General features: G+C 56.5%; 4 protein-coding genes across 8 annotated transcripts in view; 3 read left to right on the top strand and 1 right to left on the bottom strand.

Annotated features, from left to right (window-relative positions):
* Nucleotides 1-4,058, top strand: part of CACNA2D2 (calcium voltage-gated channel auxiliary subunit alpha2delta 2) — a gene marked incomplete at both ends in the record, with an annotated part of 137,355 nt that extends 133,297 nt beyond the window's left edge. For 2 of the 4 annotated variants that reach the window (XM_082847670.1, XM_082847672.1), the window contains 15 exons: nt 583-680; nt 889-979; nt 1,087-1,149; nt 1,283-1,386; nt 1,670-1,768; nt 1,861-1,949; nt 2,136-2,183; nt 2,421-2,492; nt 2,596-2,748; nt 2,891-2,943; nt 3,063-3,118; nt 3,253-3,379; nt 3,519-3,628; nt 3,716-3,798; nt 3,918-4,058. In XM_082847670.1, coding sequence (XP_082703796.1) covers nt 583-680; nt 889-979; nt 1,087-1,149; nt 1,283-1,386; nt 1,670-1,768; nt 1,861-1,949; nt 2,136-2,183; nt 2,421-2,492; nt 2,596-2,748; nt 2,891-2,943; nt 3,063-3,118; nt 3,253-3,379; nt 3,519-3,628; nt 3,716-3,798; nt 3,918-4,058 — 1,387 coding nt within the window. Of the gene's footprint in view, nt 1-582; nt 681-888; nt 980-1,086; nt 1,150-1,282; nt 1,387-1,669; nt 1,769-1,860; nt 1,950-2,132; nt 2,184-2,420; nt 2,493-2,595; nt 2,749-2,890; nt 2,944-3,062; nt 3,119-3,252; nt 3,380-3,518 lie in introns of all 4 variants that reach the window. The other 2 variants (XM_082847671.1, XM_082847669.1) reach the window with 2 other exon arrangements.
* A 4,246-nt stretch (nt 4,059-8,304) lies between these two features.
* On the top strand, nt 8,305-13,355 carry TMEM115 (transmembrane protein 115). Its single transcript, XM_082848150.1, has 2 exons — nt 8,305-9,554; nt 12,573-13,355. Exons 1-2 carry the CDS (start codon nt 8,704-8,706, stop codon nt 12,775-12,777), a joined length of 1,056 nt encoding a protein of 351 aa, XP_082704276.1. The 5' UTR covers nt 8,305-8,703; the 3' UTR covers nt 12,778-13,355.
* An 862-nt stretch (nt 13,356-14,217) lies between these two features.
* CYB561D2 (cytochrome b561 family member D2) lies at nt 14,218-16,898 on the bottom strand. Of its 2 annotated transcripts, none has more exons than XM_082849212.1 (4): nt 16,793-16,898; nt 16,221-16,369; nt 15,710-15,747; nt 14,218-15,015 (listed from the first exon to the last, which is right to left on the bottom strand). In XM_082849212.1, exons 2-4 carry the CDS (start codon nt 16,345-16,347, stop codon nt 14,512-14,514), a joined length of 669 nt encoding a protein of 222 aa, XP_082705338.1. In that variant the 5' UTR covers nt 16,348-16,369; nt 16,793-16,898; the 3' UTR covers nt 14,218-14,511. The 2 variants fall into 2 exon arrangements, with proteins under 2 accessions (XP_082705338.1, XP_082705339.1); XM_082849213.1 differs by having other exon boundaries at nt 16,806-16,872.
* A 133-nt stretch (nt 16,899-17,031) lies between these two features.
* Nucleotides 17,032-20,304, top strand: NPRL2 (NPR2 like, GATOR1 complex subunit). Its single transcript, XM_082848110.1, has 11 exons — nt 17,032-17,182; nt 17,712-17,803; nt 17,905-18,073; nt 18,242-18,350; nt 18,723-18,859; nt 18,951-19,048; nt 19,168-19,204; nt 19,323-19,416; nt 19,492-19,609; nt 19,875-20,017; nt 20,104-20,304. The coding sequence occupies exons 1-11, from the start codon at nt 17,105-17,107 to the stop codon at nt 20,169-20,171; spliced, it is 1,143 nt and encodes a 380-aa protein (XP_082704236.1). The 5' UTR covers nt 17,032-17,104; the 3' UTR covers nt 20,172-20,304.
* Nucleotides 20,305-20,970: the final 666 nt, after the last annotated feature.

Here is a 20,970-nt window from a genome sequence, read left to right on the forward strand (position 1 = left end):
CTGGGGGAAGAGCACTCTGGGCAGAGGGAACAGCCAATCCAAGGAGCCACGTGTTCCCACTGACTTGGTGACACCCTCTGTGGTATGATGAAAAACACTAAGGCTCAGGGAGCTTGAGTGAGCTGCGCAAAGGTACACAGCCAGGAAGCAGCAGGATGAGGTCTCAGACCAACTAAGCCAGTGTCAGGACTCCACCCACTGTGCCCACGGAACGCTATGGCACACAGTTCGATGAGCCAGCCATGAGGCATTTCCTGGGGCCTCCCAGGTGCACCGTCTAGCTCCAGCTACACAGGAGAGGTGAGAGGCTCTGCAGGGCCATGCCCAGAAGGGAGAGCCTGCTTGGGTGGTGGAAGCAGACCCTCATTCTCTGCTTCTTGCACTTAAGCAGGTCAGTTCTGCCCCTGTCCAGACCTGGTTACCTGCTGGGCGTATAGTCACTGCAGCCTGTAAGAATACACATGCCCCTCCCTGAGGCCTGGGCTTCTCAGCGAATGGCCAGGCGGGCCTGTTGGGAAGCCTCAACCCTATTGCCCTGTGCATTCCCCCAAGCCCACTCTTCTTGCCCCTCCCCACCCCCAGAGAGTATTGCAAGGAACTGAATGCCTCAGACAACAACACTGAGTTCCTGAAGAACTTCATTGAGCTCATGGAGAAAGTGACTCCAGACTCCAAGCAGTGTGAGTGACTGGTGGGGCAGCAGGGTCTGGGCAGTGCCAGACGGCAAGGGGGCAGCCCAGAGGAACCCAGAGACTGGGCAGGTGTGGAAACATGCAGGCCCAAACCAAGGGCAGGTCATGGGGAAGGTTCGGAGCCTTGGGGGTAGCGGGGAGAGTGGGCAGGGATCCACAAGAAGATCCTCCCTCCACCCCAACCCTCCTGTTCCAGGCAACAACTTCCTTCTGCACAACCTGATCTTGGACACGGGCATCACACAGCAGCTGGTGGAGCGCGTGTGGCGGGACCAGGATCTCAACACGTAGGCACCACCCAGCCTGTGGGGGCAGGAGGCTGGGATGGGCCCAGAGGCGCTGGCCGTGCCCTGCAGAAAGTAGGTCTGTGACCTCACCTCCCTGCTGCCCCCAGGTACAGCCTTCTGGCCGTGTTCGCCGCCACTGATGGTGGCATCACTCGCGTATTCCCCAACAAGTAAGTGACCTGCCCCACTATCCGACACCCTGCCCCTGGGACCCCGCCTGTCCCGCTGCCCAGAGGCCTTCTTTCATCTGCTGAGACCACTGCCCCCACAAGCCACCCCTCCACCAACCTCTTGTGTGACCAGGGCAGCTGAGGACTGGACAGAGACCCCTGAGCCCTTCAATGCCAGCTTCTACCGCCGCAGCCTGGATAACCATGGCTATGTCTTTAAGCCCCCACAACAGGATGGTGAGTGTCCTCCCAGGCGCACAGCAGCAGGTGGGAAGCTGAGGCTTCTCTGTTCAGCCAGGGCGAGGCTCTGCTCTTTGAGGTCCCTCTCAGATTCGAGGCTGGCTGGCTGAGATGGGGCAGATAAAGAGAGGGCTAGGCTGTGCCAGACGCTATGCTGGGTGCCCGGTGCTTAGGCTGAGGTCAGCCTTGCCTTGGGTTCCTGGGCTCCCAGGGCCCAGCACAGAGTGGTCATGTGGCTGCCAGCCCCTACTCCTGACCACCCCACCTCACCCACCCCCAGCCCGGTTAAGGCCGCTGGAGCTGGAGAATGACACAGTGGGCATCCTCGTCAGCACGGCTGTGGAGCTCAGCCTAGGTGGACGCACACTGAGGCCAGCAGGTGAATACCCAGGGCGGAGGTAGGGAAAGAGAAAATGGGCAGTGTGCCGCCCAGGTAGGTGGGCATTGATGGCCCCTTGCTCTCCCCCACAGTGGTAGGCGTTAAGCTGGACCTAGAGGCCTGGGCTGAGAAGTTCAAGGTGCTAGCCAGCAACCGTACCCACCAGGACCAGCCTCAGAAGGTATCTGGTCAGGGATGAGGGCAGTAAGCCCAGAAGCACCCATTCTGGAGTCCCCAGGAACCCCTACCAGTCCTCCCACTCAGAGTGGCTCTGGTGCCTATGGGGAGGCAGGGTCCCCGATGTATAAAGGGTGATGGGAGGAGGAAAACTGGTGGGCACTTACGGTCCTTGCTCTCTGCCCAGCAGTGCGGCCCCAACAGCCACTGTGAGATGGACTGCGAGGTTAACAACGAGGTGCGTGTGCCCTGAACCCTAGCTTACCCCACTCCTGGACACCTGAATCCCAAATGCAGCTCCTAGCCCATCCCATCCCTTAGCCAGTGGGTCTCAACATCCCACCCTGACTTCACAGCTTTACCAGAACTGGGGGAATGGTGCCCCCTCCACTCAGCTACTGGACTGCCAGGGTCTGTGGAGGAAAGGCTGGGCTGGAGCCCCTCCCCATCTTCCTCCCCCTTTCCCACCTCTCAGGACCTGCTCTGTGTCCTCATTGATGATGGGGGATTCCTGGTGCTGTCAAACCAGAACCATCAGTGGGACCAGGTGAGGGTCAGGAAGAGGGTGGAAGGAGAGGGTCTGGGTTTGAACCTTCTGGGGATATGGCACTGCCAGCCCTGTGACTACCACTGCCTCCCGGCATCCCCAGGTGGGCAGATTCTTCAGTGAGGTGGATGCCAACCTGATGCTGGCACTCTACAATAACTCCTTCTACACCCGCAAGGAGTCCTACGACTATCAGGCAGCCTGTGCCCCCCTGCCCCCGGGCAACCTGGGTGCCGCACCCCGGGGCATCTTTGTGGTGAGCCCCAGCAATGCCTGGCCTGCAGATGGGGGGACTGGGAGACCTGCCCACAGATGACCCCCTACCTCTAACGAGAAAGCTGGGGGTGAACCAGGTCCAGGGGCAGCAGTGGGAGCCCATGCCACTCTCTCCACTGCAGCCCACCATTGCAGACTTCCTTAACCTAGCCTGGTGGACCTCTGCTGCGGCCTGGTGAGTCCCCAGGGGAAATGGGAGAGGGAGGGTGCTCCCTGGGCAGGAGGGCTGGAAAGAAATGGGGCACGGTACTGGCCTCTGCTGACCATTCCCACTCGGTGACCCATGCCCTGCAGGTCTTTGTTCCAGCAACTTCTCTATGGTCTCATCTACCACAGCTGGTTCCAGGCAGGTAGGTAGGGCTTTGGAGGTCCCTCCTCAAAGCCCCTCCCCAATCTGAGACCTACTCCAAAGGGAGGGCGGGGCTTACGGCTGAGCGAGGCTCAGGGTGTAGGGGTGCAGCTGAGGGGCTCTGGACCCTCGCAGACCCCGCGGAGGCCGAGGGGAACCCCGAGGTGCGCGAGAGCAGCTGCGTCATGAAACAGACCCAGTACTACTTCGGTTCGGTGAACGCCTCCTACAACGCCATCATCGACTGCGGAAACTGCTCCAGGTGCGCGCGCTGAGCAGGCCAGAGGGGCGGGGCGGGGCCGGGCCGGGGCTGCAGCGGGGAAGGGAGGGGAGGGGAGGGGAGGGGAGGGGCGGCGGGGTGGGGCGAACCTCAGCGCCCCGCCTTTCTGTGCTGCCTCCAGGCTCTTCCACGCACAGAGACTCACCCACACCAACCTTCTCTTCGTGGTGGCAGAGAAGCCGCTGTGCAGCCAGTGTGAGGCTGGCCGGCTGCTGCAGAAGGAGACACACTGTATCCTTCCCGCGCTGCTCCCCGGCCCCTCCCGCCCAGCGCGTTCCCTCCGTGCCGCCGCCCCCTTGACTCCCCACCCATGCCCAGCGGACGGCCCGGAGCAGTGTGAACTGGTGCAGAGACCGCGATACCGGAGAGGCCCACACATCTGCTTCGACTACAACGCCACGGTGAGGAGGGGGGCGGCGGCCTTGACCTGCAGCTCCCCTGCCCCAGGGCTAGTGCGGCCCTGCGCACCCCCTGCCCGCCCAGCCCGGGCAGACCGGCTGCTCCTTGTCTCTTTCCACAGGAAGATACCTCAGACTGCGGCCGCGGAGCCTCTTTCCCACCGTCGTTGGGCGTCTTGGTGTCCCTGCAGCTGCTGCTCCTCCTGAGCCTGCCTCCCCGGCCGCAGCCTCAAGTCCACGCCCACCCTTCTCGCCGCCTCTGAGTGCCCCCTCCCCCCACCAGGCCTCCCCGCCGCTCCCCTGCTCCCTCGCCCCACACTTCCCACCTTAGAGCCTCGCCCCACTCGCTCACTGAAGGACCTGAGTGCGTCTGGCCCCGAGAATCTGCGCCTTGGGGGGAGGGGGGTCCCGAAGGAAGGCGCCGCAGGTCTTTGGCCCCCAAGCCACGTCTGGCTGCTGAACTGTCAGAGTGTCCCCAGACCCCTCATTCCCACCGGACTCACCCGCCCCGGAGGGCTGGGCCAGGGAGGCCACAGTACTGGTGCCAAACCAGGCCTCCACAGCCCGCCCTAAACCGAGGCTCCCTTTGTGTGGAAGACCGAGGTCTTGCCCCAGTTGGACTCCTCTAACCTGGCCCTTCTGCTACACCCAGGACTAAATCTGGGAGTAATGGAGGAAATTGAGGTGGGCAGTTTGAGGCCTGTGCATCCCAGCTTAAGTCCTGGCAGGAGAGAGGTCCTGGGGCAGCCCCCAGTGAGCTCCTGCCTCTCTCAGGCCTACAGCCACCTGTCACTCCCCAAGCCCGGCAGGTGGCAGGACAGTGACAGTGACACCGGCTAAGACTCAACCCCATACACACCTGGAGCCCTGAGGGCAGAAACTGGACTCCGACATACCCAGGAGGGCACACACACAAACACAGACGTGCACAGACACACACACCCTGGGGTGGGGTGAGGGTGGGGGCTCACAAAGCCTTATACGGGGTGAGGGGTTGGTGGGAGGTTGGCATGTGCACACTCCATCTCCTGCTCACCGTCCGCCTCTTACGTGACCTGTAACCCAGCTGGTCCCCCATCTCTAAAGCTGAATGTCAAACAGTGCCAAATGCTGGGGCAAAGGGTGAAGACCCCTCTGTCCTGACCTAGCCGCCAGTGTCCCCTTATTGCCCCTGACCCTGCCAGGTGCTCATTGTAACCATTTCTCACTAGTGTCAGGCCCCCAGTGGGACCACATGCCACTGCCTGCACCCCTCAGCAGAGGAACTCTCACCAGGCATCACCCTTTGCCTTAGCGGGGGTGACTTGATTACTCCTAGCTGGGTCATCCCACCCCCAATCTGCCCCTTATACACTCAGGCCTGTCTCTTTCCCACTCACACACTCCTTGGCCAGACTGCTCCTCCCTGCTGAACACACACTTGCACATATATATACACACTCTGTGCACATACACAGGCTGGGCCTGGGAACATCTCTTCACACCATTCATTCTGGTCATTTCTTGCAAAGGCATCCCAGCCTGGGGGCCATTGGGGGACTGAGGGCAGGGGGATATGGCCATAGGGCTCAGATGGACTGGGAGGAGGGGGGGAGGGTGATACATTAATTAATGGCTCTGTTAATTAATGTCACGTTGCTTGTCGCTTTCTCAGTGTGTGTGTATGGTCCATGCCCACTGCTGGTGCCAGGGTGGGCACCCATGCTGTACACCCAGCCTAGATGCCAGCCATGTCTTGCAGGGGCGTGTGTGTAACTGTAGTGTAGTCAGGTGCTCAATGGAGAATATAAAAATAAAGAAAGAAACATATACAGATAAATTAATATATATTTTAAGTTTAAAAAACAGAAAAGCAGACAAAGCAATCCCCATCAGGTAGTTGTCAAACCCCCAGCTGGGTCTGATCCTTCTCATCACCCACCCGACCTGGCTGTCCCCTCACCTCGGGCTCGAGGGATCTGTGGGGGACTGGGGGGCCATTTCCTTTTATCTGCCCTTTTTTTTGGTTGTTCTATTTTGTACAGACAAGTCAGAAAAACAACAGCGACAAAATAGTCAAGAAACTTTGTAAAATATTGTGTGTGTGATTCCTTGTAAAATATTTTCAAATGGTTTATTACAAAAGATCAGTTATTAAATAATGTTCATATTTTCACTTCAAATGGTTCCCATACACTGTCTCTGCCCTGGAGTGAGGACTGGGTGGCTTGAAGACAGGTGGCCATGACCTCAGAGCCCCACTTACCACTTAATTGGGAGTGAAGGCCATAGCAATCCAGGTCTCTGGTGGGTGGAGGGCATGACGCTTCCCAGGCCTCCTAAGTGCTAGATCCTTGACATCCTTTGTCTTGTATAATCTTATCAAAAGCCTCCAGGAAAAACTGTCTTTAAAAAAAAAAAGTCTCCCAGAGGCTCAAGGCCAAGACTGTGGAGGAAAGAAGATGGAGATGAGATGCAGGCTTCTAGCCAATAGGATCAGACTACCAGGGCCTACGCAGGTCCTCCAGGTGGAGCAAAGAGTGAATACCTGGCCCAAGTCCATGACTTCGTGCTTGAGGGCCAGTGCTGCTGTCCAGAGGAGGCCAAGGTCTGGCCCACCCACAAGCATGATGGCTGCTCCTTCCCAGCCCAGAGGAGGCCTGGTGCTGTCAGTGGCCACTGCTGCTCACGCTGGAACACAGCTCTGAGTCCATTTCAGCAAATCTCGGGCCTCCCTCTGGCAAGCCCTACACCCTTGTTCATTTTAATCCCAACTCTCTTAATAGTCAATCCTATTCTGTGTGACCTTCGAGTTTCTTTTCAACGGGAAAGACTTATAACCACCAGTGCAGAGATTTCCGAGTACTACTGACACTTGCTCTCTTACAGTACATACTCCACACTATGCACTCACCCTGTGCTGAGTACTCACCACACATTAGAGTTGGATATTAGTTTATCTCCATACCGCAGATGAGCAAATTGAGACTTAGGAGAAATCCTTTCTCCCAGATGCAAGAAACCAGCAAAGGTTTTGGAAATGAGGTGGCCTGTGGCTTGGGGACCTTGGATGCTAAATAAATAAAAGAGGGCATTCCAGGTCTTAGTGAAGACACCTTTCCTCACCCTCTGCAAGGGTTGGCCACAGAGCAAAGCCTAACTAGCAACCCCTGAGGCAGCTCCCATGCTCCGCAACAGCCCCAGAGGTCCTGGGGTAGACCTGCCATGTAAAATACAGAACATTCAATCAAATTTGGAATTTCAGATAATCAATGAATATTCTTCAGTATGTTCCCAACATTGCATGGGACATAACTATGCTAAAAATTGAAGACATGCTTATACTGAAAAAACTATTCATTGTTTAACTGAAATGCTAACTGAGCGCCCTGTATTTTGATTTGCTATATCTGGCAACCCTACCCTGGGGTGGCATGCAGCAGGAACCCAGAGCCCAAAGGTAAAGGAAAGCAACACCTTTTGTGATCTGGAAGGCTGTGCACACGTCGGCAGTTGTACTGAGATCAGTGGCGGAAAGGAAGGGATTCTGGACTTTATAAATGTACTTTGTCATATATTTATTTTAATTATATGCATATTTAAAAAAAAACTCAATATACAAAAAACAAAAATCAGTTTTGCACAGGACACAACCTACCTGAAGCCACCGTTGCAGTGAGGTGGAGACCCAAGGCCAGCCTGACCCAAGTTTGTGGAGAGACCTCTCTTCATCGGGATCAGCGATTGACTGTGGTGAGGAAGAGAGTCACTAAGAGAAGTCCAGTCTCACCCCTTTGGGGGCTGGAGATCCGAGTTCCGGTATGGGCTCCACCTCATTTGTAACAAGGGCAGCCTGGGCAACACACTCACTGAGCACCCAGGGTGGACTGGCATTGTACACGCCAGTCCCCTTGGATCCTCACGGTAGGTCCTGTCATCATCCCCATTTCACTGTCCATGAAACTGGGTTTCAACGAAGTTCGGGAATTTGGCCATTGTCACACAGCCGCCAAAACGCAGAGCAAGAATTCCAACCTGGGTCAGGCACACACCAGACCGCGGAAGTTCCAGCAGTTCGCGCCCCGTGGACCATCCAACATTCCTACCTGCACACCTGCCCACTAGGACACACCCACTCAGATAAACAGGCACACACTGAGCCAATCCTTCCGGGAAATTCAGCACGCGCGTGGCCTGCAGCTGTGCTGCCGCTGGTACCCGCTGCTCTCCAGAGGTTAGCGATGCCCGTTCACCCTCCCCCACCTCTGGAGAACCGACGGAAACGGTCCTGAGAACTACAACTCCCAAGCACACCCTCCTCTTCCGGCGCACAGCCTCCTGGGACTTGTTGTTCTACCCAGAACCCTGATATCCCCCGGTCCCGGCTCCGGCCGAGGACTCCATGTCCCAGCATGCCGCGGAACCGCAAGGCCGACGTTCAGAGGGCGTCCTGCAGCCTCTCCGAGCGCGCAGGCGCAGCGCCGCTGTTTGTCGGCGCCTGAGAAGGGAGGAGGTACGGTCGAAGCCGAGGCCGAGGCGGAGCTGACCAGACTTGACTCCGACCCAGAACCAGCCTCCAGTCCCGCGTCGACCGTAGGGCCCCAGAGTCGATGGAGAAGATCGAGCCCTGAGATCACCGCCATTCCGGTCGGCGCGGTGGCCACACAGAGCAGGCAGTTAGGCGTGCCTAAGCTGCCCAGGGTCTTCCCTCAGATCCCCGGCGAGGGGCCTAGGCCCCGGCCCCGCGACCAGGCCCGGCTCTGCCCTTTGGGACCGGAGTCGACCCGACCGGAAGTGGACCTTTCACCGGGGCCATAGGCCAGTGACTAGGTCGGACCCGGGCCTCCCGTCGGGGCCGGACTGGGACGAGGCCCCGGGGAGGCCCCTAGCCCACTAAACCCTTTCCTAAGGCCGACGCCCGCCAGGAAGATGCAGCGCGCCCTACCGGGCGCCCGCCAACACTTGGGGGCCATCCTGTCCAGCGCCAGCGTGGTGGTGAAGGCTCTGTGCGCTGCGGTACTATTCCTCTACCTGCTGTCCTTCGCCGTGGACACGGGCTGCCTGGCGGTCACCCCAGGCTACCTCTTTCCACCCAACTTCTGGATCTGGACCCTGGCCACCCATGGGCTGATGGAACAGCATGTGTGGGATGTGGCCATCAGCCTGGCCACAGTGGTGGTGGCTGGACGTTTGCTGGAGCCCCTCTGGGGGGCCTTGGAGCTGCTCATCTTCTTCTCAGTGGTGAACGTGTCTGTGGGGCTACTGGGGGCCTTCGCCTACCTCCTCACCTACATGGCTTCCTTCAATTTGGTGTACCTTTTCACTGTCCGCATCCACGGCGCCCTGGGCTTCCTAGGTGGTGTCCTGGTGGCACTCAAGCAAACCATGGGGGACTGTGTGGTCCTGCGAGTGCCTCAGGTGCGTGTCAGTGTGGTGCCCATGCTGCTCTTGGGGCTGCTGCTGCTGCTGCGGCTGGCCACACTGCTCCAGAGCCCAGCGCTGGCCTCCTATGGCTTTGGGCTGATCTCCAGTTGGGTGTATCTTCGCTTCTACCAGCGCCATAGCCGAGGCCGAGGGGACATGGCCGACCACTTTGCCTTTGCCACATTCTTCCCTGAGATCCTGCAGCCTGTGGTGGGGCTGTTGGCGAACTTGGTGCATGGCCTCCTGGTGAAGGTAAAGATATGCCAGAAGACAGTGAAGCGCTATGATGTGGGTGCCCCATCCTCCATCACCATCAGCCTCCCAGGCACAGACCCTCAAGACGCAGAGCGGAGAAGGTACTGTGGAATCTTACAAAACCTTGTCGAGCTAGGATAGTATTATTAATCAAGTCACATTCCATCTGTTGAGGTGCTTGCTGTATGTAGGCTGGCAGCCTACAGTCAGATGTTGGGGCGGATTCAGAAAGAGAAAAGCCAGCTTGTGGCCTGGAGCTCAGCATTTAAGTGTCTGGGCTGCAGGAGGTGCTTTCCAAAATTAGGGAGTAAAAGTGGCCTTTCTCACCACTCAGGCCGCTTAAGTTTCAAGAAATGCCCTGCTTCCTTTTGAGCTGTGTGAGGGGCAAATGGAGAGCCAGGTACACGTAACCCTGGCCCTGTCTCAGAATCTCCAAATCCTAGACACTGGTCCTGTGGGAGCCAGAAACAACCTGCTGGTCCTTCTTCCCCTGTGAGAGAGGGACAGAGAAGGAAACATGGGATCCTTAAGAGATGGTCTGGGCCACCCTAGTTTCCAAACGCTGGACTACACCCTCTTCCTGAGCCTTAATTCAGATGTTGTGCTTCTCTGCCGCTTATTTATTGAGAGGGAAGCCTGGGGTATAACTAGACTTAGACACACCCCCTCACCCCCACCACCCCCACCTACTCTGGCAGGCATGTGTCACCAAACCCAGGGGACAGCCACATGACCCACCGAGGGAGCCTGCTGACCACACCAGGAAGTGGAGACAACCTTTTCATTATCTGTAAACCAAGCCATCTGCACCATCAGGAATCCCAACTGAATTATTCACTGAATGCACCTTGGCCAGGGCAGGACAGATCTTTTTTAATCCATCTCTTTCTGTCTCTCCCAGGTCTGTGGACTTACCAGAGTGGTCACAGCTCTGTTTCCAACATTATTCTTTTTTTTTTTTTTAATTTTATTTATTATTTTTGGCTGCGTCGGGTCTTCATTGCTTTGCGCGGGCTTTCTGTAGCTGCGGCGAGCGGGGGCTACTCTTCATTGCAGTGCGCGGGCTTCTCTTGTTGCAGAGCACAGGCTCTAGGCGCATGGGCTTCAGTAGTTGTGGCTCGTGGGCTCTAGAGCACAGGCTCAGTAGTTGTGGCGCACGGGCTTAGTTGCTCCACAGCATGTGGGATCCTCCCTGGCCAGGGATCGAACCCGTGTCCCCTGCATTGGCAGGCGGATTCGTAACCACTGCGCCACCAGAAGCCCCCTCAACATTATTTTTGAGTGTTTTTTTTGATGCAGTTACTTGAGTAGTGAAATTTAGAGCAGGCTCTGTTCATACTGTCTGCATTTGTCAAAGCCTTCTGTTTTTGCTCACCTGTGTAATGAGTTCTTAGCAGGCAGCTTTATAAATTCAGCTGGAGTTGTCCCTGTGCCTACTCTCCACTGGGGCTGTGGAGTGTGGGCCACACCCCTTTCTTGAAGGAGTTTCCAGCTGGGGAAGGCCACAGATTACTATGGTCCAAGGTGGCAGGTGTTGAAAAGTACACACGGCATGCTGCAGAGCTTAATTGTGGGCTCTACAGTTTGTGTCTCTGTGGCTGATGAATCCTAAAGACCCAGGTCTCTATTAACCTTATCCAGTGGAGGCGATGCGGTCAGGAGGGCTGGGCCTGGTAGAAACTGAGCTGTCCTCAGAGCTGTTCAGGTGATCCCAGGCCACAGTGGTGGCCCCTCCCCCAGTGGAGATCTTGGATTGTTAGGGTTGGCTGAACATTCAAAAAACCTCTACGCAGCCCCAAGAAAATGGACAGGTGGAGGCAGATTGGGGTGGGGGGTGTCAGGAAGTGGGTTCTTGGCATAGTCTTGTGGTTGTTACCTTGCTTGGGGATGGGGGTTACTCCACCAACCAGTTTGACATCTTGCTGCATGCCATTCCCTGACCCAAAGAGCTAGTGATAGTGGGAGGCAGGGGTTCCTACCTTTGACCCTTGTGAGGGAGTGATTAGCATGCCACCATCTCTCTACCTTGGCAGGCTTTAAACAGAATTGACAAGGCAGTCTCCAGAATGGGAGCCTGGGTCGCAGCATCCTGTCTGTGCCAAGTTGCCATGGTGCCAGGCTGGAGGACAGGGTGGAAGTGTGCTGGGGCTTTTTGTGCCTATGTTGTTGTTGTCCCTCTTGTCATGTTCCCTGGCATGGTGGAGATTTTGGTTTTCTGCTGGAACATGGAAGGCTATACAGGTCCCCCATGCTGGTGGCACAGACTTGGAGGCATCAGGGGTCCACAGTGACCACTAGTAGAAGTGTTACCTGGCAGCATGGGCATCCCAACTCCTGGTGGGCAGGGTCCCAAGTGCACGTATATACTTTCTTCTAGCGAACTTTCCCACCTCCCCGCAGAGTGGGGTCTCCAGGGGTCTGCCCAGTGAAACCAGTAGGCTCTGGCCTGTGCCCTACCCACATGGATTGTTTCTCCTTCCTCTCCTTCTGCTAGGACGCTGTGTGTTCCTGCTCTAACACAGGTCCTGGTGGGTTTGGAGATTCTTCTCGGAAGGAGAATATTAGAGTCAGTTAGGAGGGGTGAGCTGACCCAGGTTGGCCCTGCTTCCCAGGCTGAGAGCCAAGGCAGGTGCTTGAGTTCCAAACTTCCCCACAGACCCTTGCCAGGAGGCTCAAAATACTCCTAACAAGGAGAGGGGGGAGAAGTAATGCCTTGAATGTGATGCCAGTGCCTAGCAGAAACTCACATGTCCAGGGACTTGCCCTTCCACCTGTCTGCCCAGGGACACCAGCTTTGCCCAACCTTAGGCACCATCCTCAGAACCATTCCTGGGGCTGGCCTGTGGGCAGGCTGGCAGGCACCCAGCTGGCCTTCTCAGCCTGGAGGTGCCCCAGCTATGGAAGGAAGGCCCTACAGCCTTTGGGTCCTCATTCTGATGGCAGAGTGTGCCCTAATCCAATCCCTGTGGAGCCCTGGGCCCTGTATGGGGAAGGAGAACCCATGGGGTTCTGAGAGAGGAGTGTGAGCAGTACGGCATGTCAGTTTCCTGGGGGAGAGAGTGCAGGGCATGAGCCAAGTTCAGATCCTGAGTGACCTGTCATCTTTCCCCTGGCCCCAGGCAACTGGCTCTGAAGGCCCTCAACGAGCGGTTGAAGCGAGTGGAGGACCAGTCCGTCTGGCCCAGCATGGAAGACGATGAAGAGGAGGCTGGGGCCAAGGTGGATAGCCCCCTGCCGTCAGACAAGGCCCCCATGCTCCCAGGGAAGGGGCCTGTCCCAGAATCCAGCCTGATCACCTTTGAGGCAGCTCCCCCGAAGCTGTAACTCTAGACCACCTTGAGTGTAGCACCTCTTCTCCCAAGCCCCCCTTGACACACTCTCAGCTACTCCAGGGCACTGACTGCTCTGAGGAGAGGGAAGAAGGCCTGCTGGGGGTTGCCACAGACTTCTGCTATTTCTCGCCAACACTACCCAGGATTCTTGCTACCTGGTTCCAACTCCAGACAACCACTATGCCAGGCATGGGGCCTCTGAAGCACAGCCAGCCCAGGCCATCTGAGGTAAGACTGTACCTCAGCAAGCAGCCTCAAGCAAGTGGCTGCAGGGGCACTGGTGCCATGGCTCCTAAGCCAACCCTCACACCTGATACTGGTTGCCGAGAGCCCTGAGCCAAGGCAAGGATTTGCCAAAAACATTCTGGGGGTCCAGCCAGTGCAGGAGCCAGTGCAGGGCTGTACATCCCTGCCCGCCCACAAAGAGACTACATTCATGTCAAGATTTCTGATTCCCTCTGCTGTGGCCATAGCTGCTTCTGGGCCAGAACAGCCACAGCTCCCAGGTATTTTCTACAGGACCACTTGAGTGGGCAGCCAAGCCCAGCCTCGCAGTATCAATAAAGCAGTTCTTTGAGGTATGGCTCCTGGGCTCTGTTAGACCACCTTGTGCAGCCCCCTCATCATGCTCAACTGCAGAGTTAGACAGGGACTTAACTCTAGGTTCAAGGGCTTGGTCACCAAAGCTACTCCAGCTGGATAAAAAGCCCATTGCCCTCATCCCCTTCCCCCCATCACACTCCCCCTTGCCTCACCACCACATGCCCACTGTCAAGCAGTCTTCCCAGAGCTGTCACCTCAGGCTCTTACTTACTTTCTGCCTTCCTGCACTACCTGGTGAAGGAGGCCCTGCCTGGAGGACCTGATAATTAAGCGCCTCTCTATCATAAGGAGTTGTTCTTATCCATGACTCACCTCCAAGACAGAGTGCTCAGGGCCTGACATCTAGGGAGGCAGCCCATCCCCAGTTCCCATCCTGTCATTGCCCAGATTTGACCACCACAGTCTAGAAACTCCAACATATGAGCAGCTGGGAGACTGAAATACACACAGCCGCACCATTCACAGCTACAGCCCTCGGGCCTGCTAGGGCCCTGGGTGGCATGGGGTGCTTAGCCAGATCCGGGGGGCTAGTGTGCCAAGAGAGCTTTAGCCCCTCAGTGAGCAGCCAGGGACGGGTCCCCATCTTGCCCAGCTGCCCATTTTTTCATGCTGATGGCATTAGCAAGAACTATCCCCAGCTTTGGACTGTTCCTCCCATCCAGTCTTTTCAGTCTTAATATATATATATATATTTGGCCGCGCCTCACGGCACGTGGGATCAAACCCACGCCCCCTGCATTGGAAGTGCAGAGTCTTAACCACCAGACCACCGGGAAAGTCCCTTCAGTCTCTTTTAAAATTTTATTTTACTTTTTTCTCTTATCTCATTTCTGGACATACCAGCACAAGTTGAGTTGCTGTGGGCAGGGGGCAGTCTTGAAACCCAACTTCATCCAGACACATGATCCATAAACTCCTCTGGGATGGCAGAAAAAGAAGGAAAGGAGAGGTACTCCAGCATGAGGAGCAAGTAATAGTGTCACACAAAGGACTCCGGCTACCCGTGACCGCACCAGTGCCTGAGGTGTCCCGTGACCGAGTCAACTGAGAGAGTCCAGGAGGTCTCAGCCCCGGCTACCACACTGAGGGGCAAATCCAGGCTTCCCCCAGTTCTGGGAAAAGCTCATGGCTGGATCCTCTTGCGGTACAGGTAGGCGTTGCTCACCTGGTTCATAATGACCAAGCTGGTAACGACAGGGCATAGCACAGCCAGGTACCAGACCCCACCAGTGACTGTGGCAGTGAACCAGAGTGAGCACATGCCCAACAAGAGGCTGGCACTACCCAGAAGGTAGCCCACCAACCCAGAAGTGGCATGGTACAGCTTGAGCTTGGCCAGGGGCCATCGAGGCAGCAATTTGGGGTAGAGCAGCCCCACCCCACCTGAGCACTGCAGCCCTGCCCACAGCACAGCTAGCAGCCCTGCCCGCCCATGCCACGTGGCCAGGTGGGCTTTGCCAAGCTGTTCCTTGTGAAGGATGACAAGGCCCAGGCCCAGCAGTGCACACAGCAGGGCTAGCAGCTGCAGAACCCAGTGGCAGCGTGCTCGGCCCTTCCGCGAGAGGGAGCGCAGCAGCGAACTCTCAGGAGAGAACACCAGCAGTGCCTCGGTCATCAGGAAAGAGAACTGGGGAGACAGGGATGGGACACTAAATGAGAGTGCTGCCCAGCAGAAGGGAAGAAAGCTTTAGATATAACCTAAGCTGCCAGCTAGTGTGGGCAGATTCCGCTTCATTCTCTCCCCACTAACGAGTATCTATTTGGTGGCACAAGAGTGGAGAATTCCATCTGGGACAGAACATCTGCTCTGAGTAACCAGCAGGAGGTACCTCTCCACACTGCTTCTAGCTGCTATTCTGAAATGTCATCTCTGCTGTGCTACCCAGCAAACACAGGGTTTGAGATGTGGCAGTTATAAATGATTCACAAGCTTTGTTTTTCTGACACAGGACTGGATACAATTTCTTGGCAAGAGTTGGCCACATGGGTGCACTGTTTCAGGAAAATTAGGTGCATCACTATAAATTAAGGTGAAAAGGGACACAGGTATACCCAAATGCATATTCTAAGCCTCCTGCCTGGAGGTGGACGAAGCCTCATTTTGTGCTTAGACAAACCCATTTGCCCTGCATCTCGAATACTCTAGTTCAAGCGTGGGATATAAACTATAGGCAGGAGTTGGAGCATACAGTGCATCTAACCCCACATCCCATTACTCCAAACAGATATTAAGTGTTCATTAACATTTAGAGGGCGCTAAGACCACCACCCATAGCTATGCTCCCTCCCATCCCTAAGAGCTGGCCAGGCCCACTACTTACAGCCAGAGACATAAGCACAGGGTGCCAGGAGAAGAGACCTGGAATGAGAAGAGGAAGCCTCGTGAAGCTGAAGCAAGAAGAACCCAGCCACGCCAATCCCCACGGGCTGAGGAGTATGAGTAGCTCATCGCCCAAGGAGGTGCTGCCAAAATGCAAGCCCCTTCTTGCTGCAACAAACTGACCCCATACCTATCATCTCTTCCTGGACCCTCCCTGGATCAGAAGCCATGCTTTGCCACTCCTCTGGCAGTCCTCCCTCCTTCCCCCTGCACTTTGCAAGAGGCAGCTAAGTGGAGCACCAAGACAAGAGAAGCCAGGTACTCTATGGGACCTGGCCAAGCTGGCAGAGCCCCAACTCTCATCTATTCCACCCCACTTATTCCTCCAGCATAGCATGTCCCTCAGCCAACCAGGCCTTTCCCAGGAGTCAGATCCAAGGCTTACTATTGCCCCTGCTCCCCAGGAAAAGTGACACTTTCCTTCCCAAAAGTCAATTATGAATTCTACTTACTGGAGCCAGGCCTGGCAAGTACAGCCACAAAGATGGTGAAGCCCAGTGCCACAATGTGGGCAGCAGCCCCAGATGCAGTGCGCAGAGCTCGGTATATGTGCGACTCGGTCTCCACAGAAAGGGCCATGGTCAACCAGGCCGGCTGTAGCCTGAAAGCATAGCAGAGTGAGCAAGGGTCTCTGGTGCCCGCTGTCCACTCCTTTCACTGGAGCAAGGGTTGCGGGGCAGGAATGCCACTCTCTTCCAAAAAGTTAAGGTAGGCAGGGACAGTACTAAGGCAGGCACCAGGAATAGTCGAGGACTGGTGGCCTGTCAGCGTGTACCCGCATCTGAATTGGCACTGATCACTGGCCCACCTTCCAGGTAAGATAGGCAAGGCCGTGTAATAGACTACAAATCCCAGCGTGCACCACGCCGTCGCCGGGCGGGAGCGCCTACTGGAAGGGCGTGAAGCACTACGGGAATTGTAGTTCCCAGTTGCGTCGAAATTATGGCCTGAGTCCCTTTGCGCACAGCCTCCCCACTTGCCGCTGGCCTGCTTCCCCTACACGCTAGGGATTCGCCTGCCTCACCCGCAGCGCCGACCTGACGAGGTGGTTCCCTCCCGAGAAAGTGGGTTACTCGGGGCTGTGCCGCGCGCCCTGCCGCTCCGTCGCGGAGCCTCTTAACTTCCGGGTGCGACGCCTATCCATCCGGGACTTCCTGGGACAGTCCCCCGCAGCCACACGGCTGAATCGCGCTGCACAGGCGCTGTTGAGCAGATGGCCTCACGGGTGTTCAGTGCGCAGGCGTGCTTGACCAGGCAGCCCAAACCTCCGGGCTGTTTCTGACAGGTGCTCCCAGGGACGGTGGCGCCAGCTACGGACCCCGGCCCCACTAGCGCCATGGGCAGTAGCTGCCGCATCGAATGCATATTCTTCAGCGAGTTCCACCCCACGCTGGGACCGAAGATCACCTATCAGGTGCCATCCGGGCTCGCGGGGCATGGGAGGCAAGGTAGAGGGACGCTCGGGGGAGTTCAGCCAGATGCCTGGAAGCGGTGGAACCCAGTGCCCCGTGCTGCACGCAGGCACGCCACCCCTTCATTCGCGGAAAATCGTGAACCAAGAGTATATTCAGACCCAGTCCCAGGCTCCCGGTGTGGCAAGGCAAACAAACATTCACATAGGCAGTGATTGTGGGAAATCGGGCTGTGGGGGCCCAGGGGAGGTGCCAGGTTCTACGAGAGGTGTGAGTGGTGATCCACTAGTATCCCTGGATGCATCGGAATTTAGGTGAGGCAGGAGTGTGCCAGGTGGAGGGTACAGCGTATGCAAAAGCCAGGAGGTAGGTGAGAACATAATGTGTGTTTGGAAACACAAAAGAGTGGGCCTGGGTGGATGGGAGAGAGGAGAAACCCTGGAGAAGAGGGATTAGGTCTTGGGGCTCACCCTGTGTATTCCACCTAGTTATAAGGTCCACTAAGGGGATTCTTGGCACTCCCTTCCACAGGTCCCCGAGGACTTCATCTCCCGGGAGCTGTTTGACACCGTCCAGGTGTACATCATCACCAAGCCAGAGCTACAGAATAAGCTCATCACTGTGTGAGGCCCTAGCTGGGGGGTTGGGAGGGTTCCCAGGAGGAGTGGAAAGACTTGGGGGTGAGAGGAGCCTGACTCTGTTCCCATCTGTTCCCCTCGTCCAGCACAGCCATGGAGAAGAAACTGATTGGCTGCCCCGTGTGCATCGAGCACAAGAAGTACAGCCGCAATGCCCTGCTCTTCAACCTAGGCTTCGTGTGTGATGCCCAGGCCAAGACTTGTGCCCTTGAGCCCATCGTCAAAAAGCTGGCTGGCTACCTGACCACACTGGAAGTATGTAACACGATGGGCTTGGGTGGATGGGCTTGGGTGGATGGGCAGGCAGAGTTAGGGAAGGTGTTCGCATGTCTCCAAAGCCCTCCAGACCCGGGAACCTTCCAGAGTAGGATGCCAGCCAAGGGTCCTGGGGTGTGCCCACCATGCTGTCCATGCTCCATCCAGCTAGAGAGCAGCTTCGTGTCCACGGAGGAGAGCAAACAGAAGTTGGTGCCCATCATGACCATCTTGCTGGAGGAGCTAAATGCCTCAGGCCGGTGCACTCTGCCCATCGGTATGGCCCAGCCTCTGTAAGGACAGCAGAGGGGTCAAGGAGGGATGGGAAAGTGTCAGGGGAAGGTGAGCCCAGTCAAGGACAAGACTCGTGAACAAATTGGTGGCCAGGAAATAGCCATGAGCTGAGCTGATGATGTCCAGGGCCCAGTGCGTGATGGGGCTGGAGAGGGGGAGGCCAGTAGAGCTCTCTAGCTCTGCTCCTTGGGCGTGTTCCTTCCCCTGTATGGACCTCAGTCTGTTGCTCCATAAAAGGGGAAGATGGCCCTACCCAGAGTCACCTGCCTGCCTCAAGGGTGGCTGGGAGGACTGGATGGTAATTGATGGCTCTTGGAATAGATGGCACTGAGGATATGGGTGGGGTTCCCTGCAGATGAGTCTAACACCATCCACTTGAAGGTCATTGAGCAGCGGCCTGACCCTCCTGTGGCCCAGGAGTATGATGTGCCTGTCTTTACCAAAGACAAGGAGGATTTCTTCAACTCACAGTGGGACCTCACCACACAACAGGTATGCTAGCCCTCCCTGGCTATCATGACCTGCGGCTGGCCACAGCCCTGGCCTCATCCCACCCCTACTTACCCTGCTCTTCCCTGCCCAGATCCTGCCCTACATTGATGGTTTCCGCCACGTCCAGAAGATCTCAGCCGAGGCAGACGTGGAGCTCAACCTAGTGCGCATCGCCATCCAGAACCTGCTGTGAGTGGGGAACAGTGACACTCAGGACAGGGTTGCCAGTCAGGAAGAGCCCAGGGGCCCTGAGTATGGGAGCTGGGAAGGCATGGCCCTCAGAAGCTGAGCACAGCTATCTCCCCCAGGTACTACGGCGTTGTGACACTGGTGTCCATCCTCCAGGTAGGTGTGTCTGGGGTCTGATTAAATGGAGAATGGATCATGTGGCTGAGCCCAATTGGGGCTGTGTCAGACTTCCAAGCCCCTCACTCAGGCCCCTGTGCCTCCTGCTACCCTCCAGTACTCCAATGTGTACTGCCCGACGCCCAAGGTCCAGGACCTAGTAGATGACAAGTCCCTGCAGGAGGCGTGTCTATCCTACGTGACCAAGCAAGGTATTAGCAGGCTCTGGGGGAGGCCATCTCAGGGAGGGCAGGGCCACCTGGAGAGCTGATCCCTGATGCCTACAGGGCACAAGAGGGCCAGTCTCCGGGATGTGTTCCAGCTGTACTGCAGCCTGAGCCCTGGCACTACTGTGAGAGATCTCATTGGCCGCCACCCCCAACAGCTGCAGCACGTTGATGAACGGTCAGAGGGGGATCCCCTGGGGCATGGAAGGTTTGCCTGAGGGCAGGTACACTCTCTGTGTCTCTCCCGAGCCCTGGGTCAGAGAGAAAGCAGGAGATTCCTGATGAGCAGAATCACGTGGCACTGCTACTCCAGGAAGGCTTCCTGGAGGTGATGGGTTTGAAGTCCAGTCTGGTCACTGAAACAAAACTGGAGGGGAGACTGGCCTGGCTAGAAGGAGGCCTGGCCAGAGCATCACCCCTTTCTTCCTCAACCCTCACCCCAGGAAGCTGATCCAGTTCGGGCTTATGAAGAACCTCATCCGGCGACTACAGAAGTATCCTGTGCGGGTGTCTCGGGAGGAGCGGAGCCACCCTGCCAGGCTTTACACAGGCTGCCACAGTTACGATGAGATCTGCTGCAAGACAGGTAGAGGCAGGCAGGACCACTGAGGTGGGGTCAAGGCAGGGTGGCCAGGCCAAGGCTTCTGACCTCACCTCCACTACACCACCCAGGCATGAGCTACCAAGAGCTGGATGAACGGCTGGAAAATGACCCCAACATCATCATCTGCTGGAAGTGAGGCTGGTGGGGGCTGGACCAGGCACACAGCTATGGCTATTCTCTCCTCCTAAGCCCTGCCTGGTGCATGAGGACTAGACCTACAAACTAGTCCATTACTGTCTCAAAGTTAACCCTCATTTCTATAAATAAAGTCATCCATTTCAACCTGCCTTTATTGAATACTGCCTCTGAGTCAGCCACCAGAGAGAACTCGCAGTGAAAGAAATAGCCATGGTCCGACGCCCTGGAGCACCATCTGGTGGCCAGAACCAACAATGGGCATGTAAAAGTGCCTGCTAATTATAAACTGAAATAAATAGCCAGAAAGAATCAATGGGGAAGCTGAGATGAAAAGTGAGTTGGGATGGGAGCTGAGGCTGCTCTGCATCAGATTCTCAAGGAAGGCCTAGCTGAACTGACTTAAATTGAACTCTGAAGGAGGAAGAGTATTCCAGACAGAGGTAACAGGCGCAAAAGCCCTGAAGCAAAAGCCACTTTAGGATGTATGAGGAAGCCAAGGGAAGCCCGTGGGGCTGGAACATATTGTAGAAGACAAGGGGGAGAGGGGGAAGAAATGAAGTCCCGAGGTAGGAGAGGGGACAAGAGCCTGATTCTGCAGAGTTGCTGGTAAGCTGCTTTGGACATAGTATTTTGAGGGCCAGAGGCAGCCAGATTCACACTCGTGAGGAAGTAATGTCTCATATACACCTCTAAAAGACTCCTGGTGGGAATTCCCTGGCAGTCCAATGGTTAGGCCTTAGGGCTCTCACTGCCGAGGGCCGAGGTTCAATCCCTGATCGGGGAGCTAATATCCTACA

The sequence above is a fragment of the Leucopleurus acutus genome, assembly GCF_964270905.1.
Source record: "Leucopleurus acutus genome assembly, chromosome: 10".
In the NCBI taxonomy this organism is placed as follows: Eukaryota; Metazoa; Chordata; class Mammalia; order Artiodactyla; family Delphinidae; genus Leucopleurus; species Leucopleurus acutus.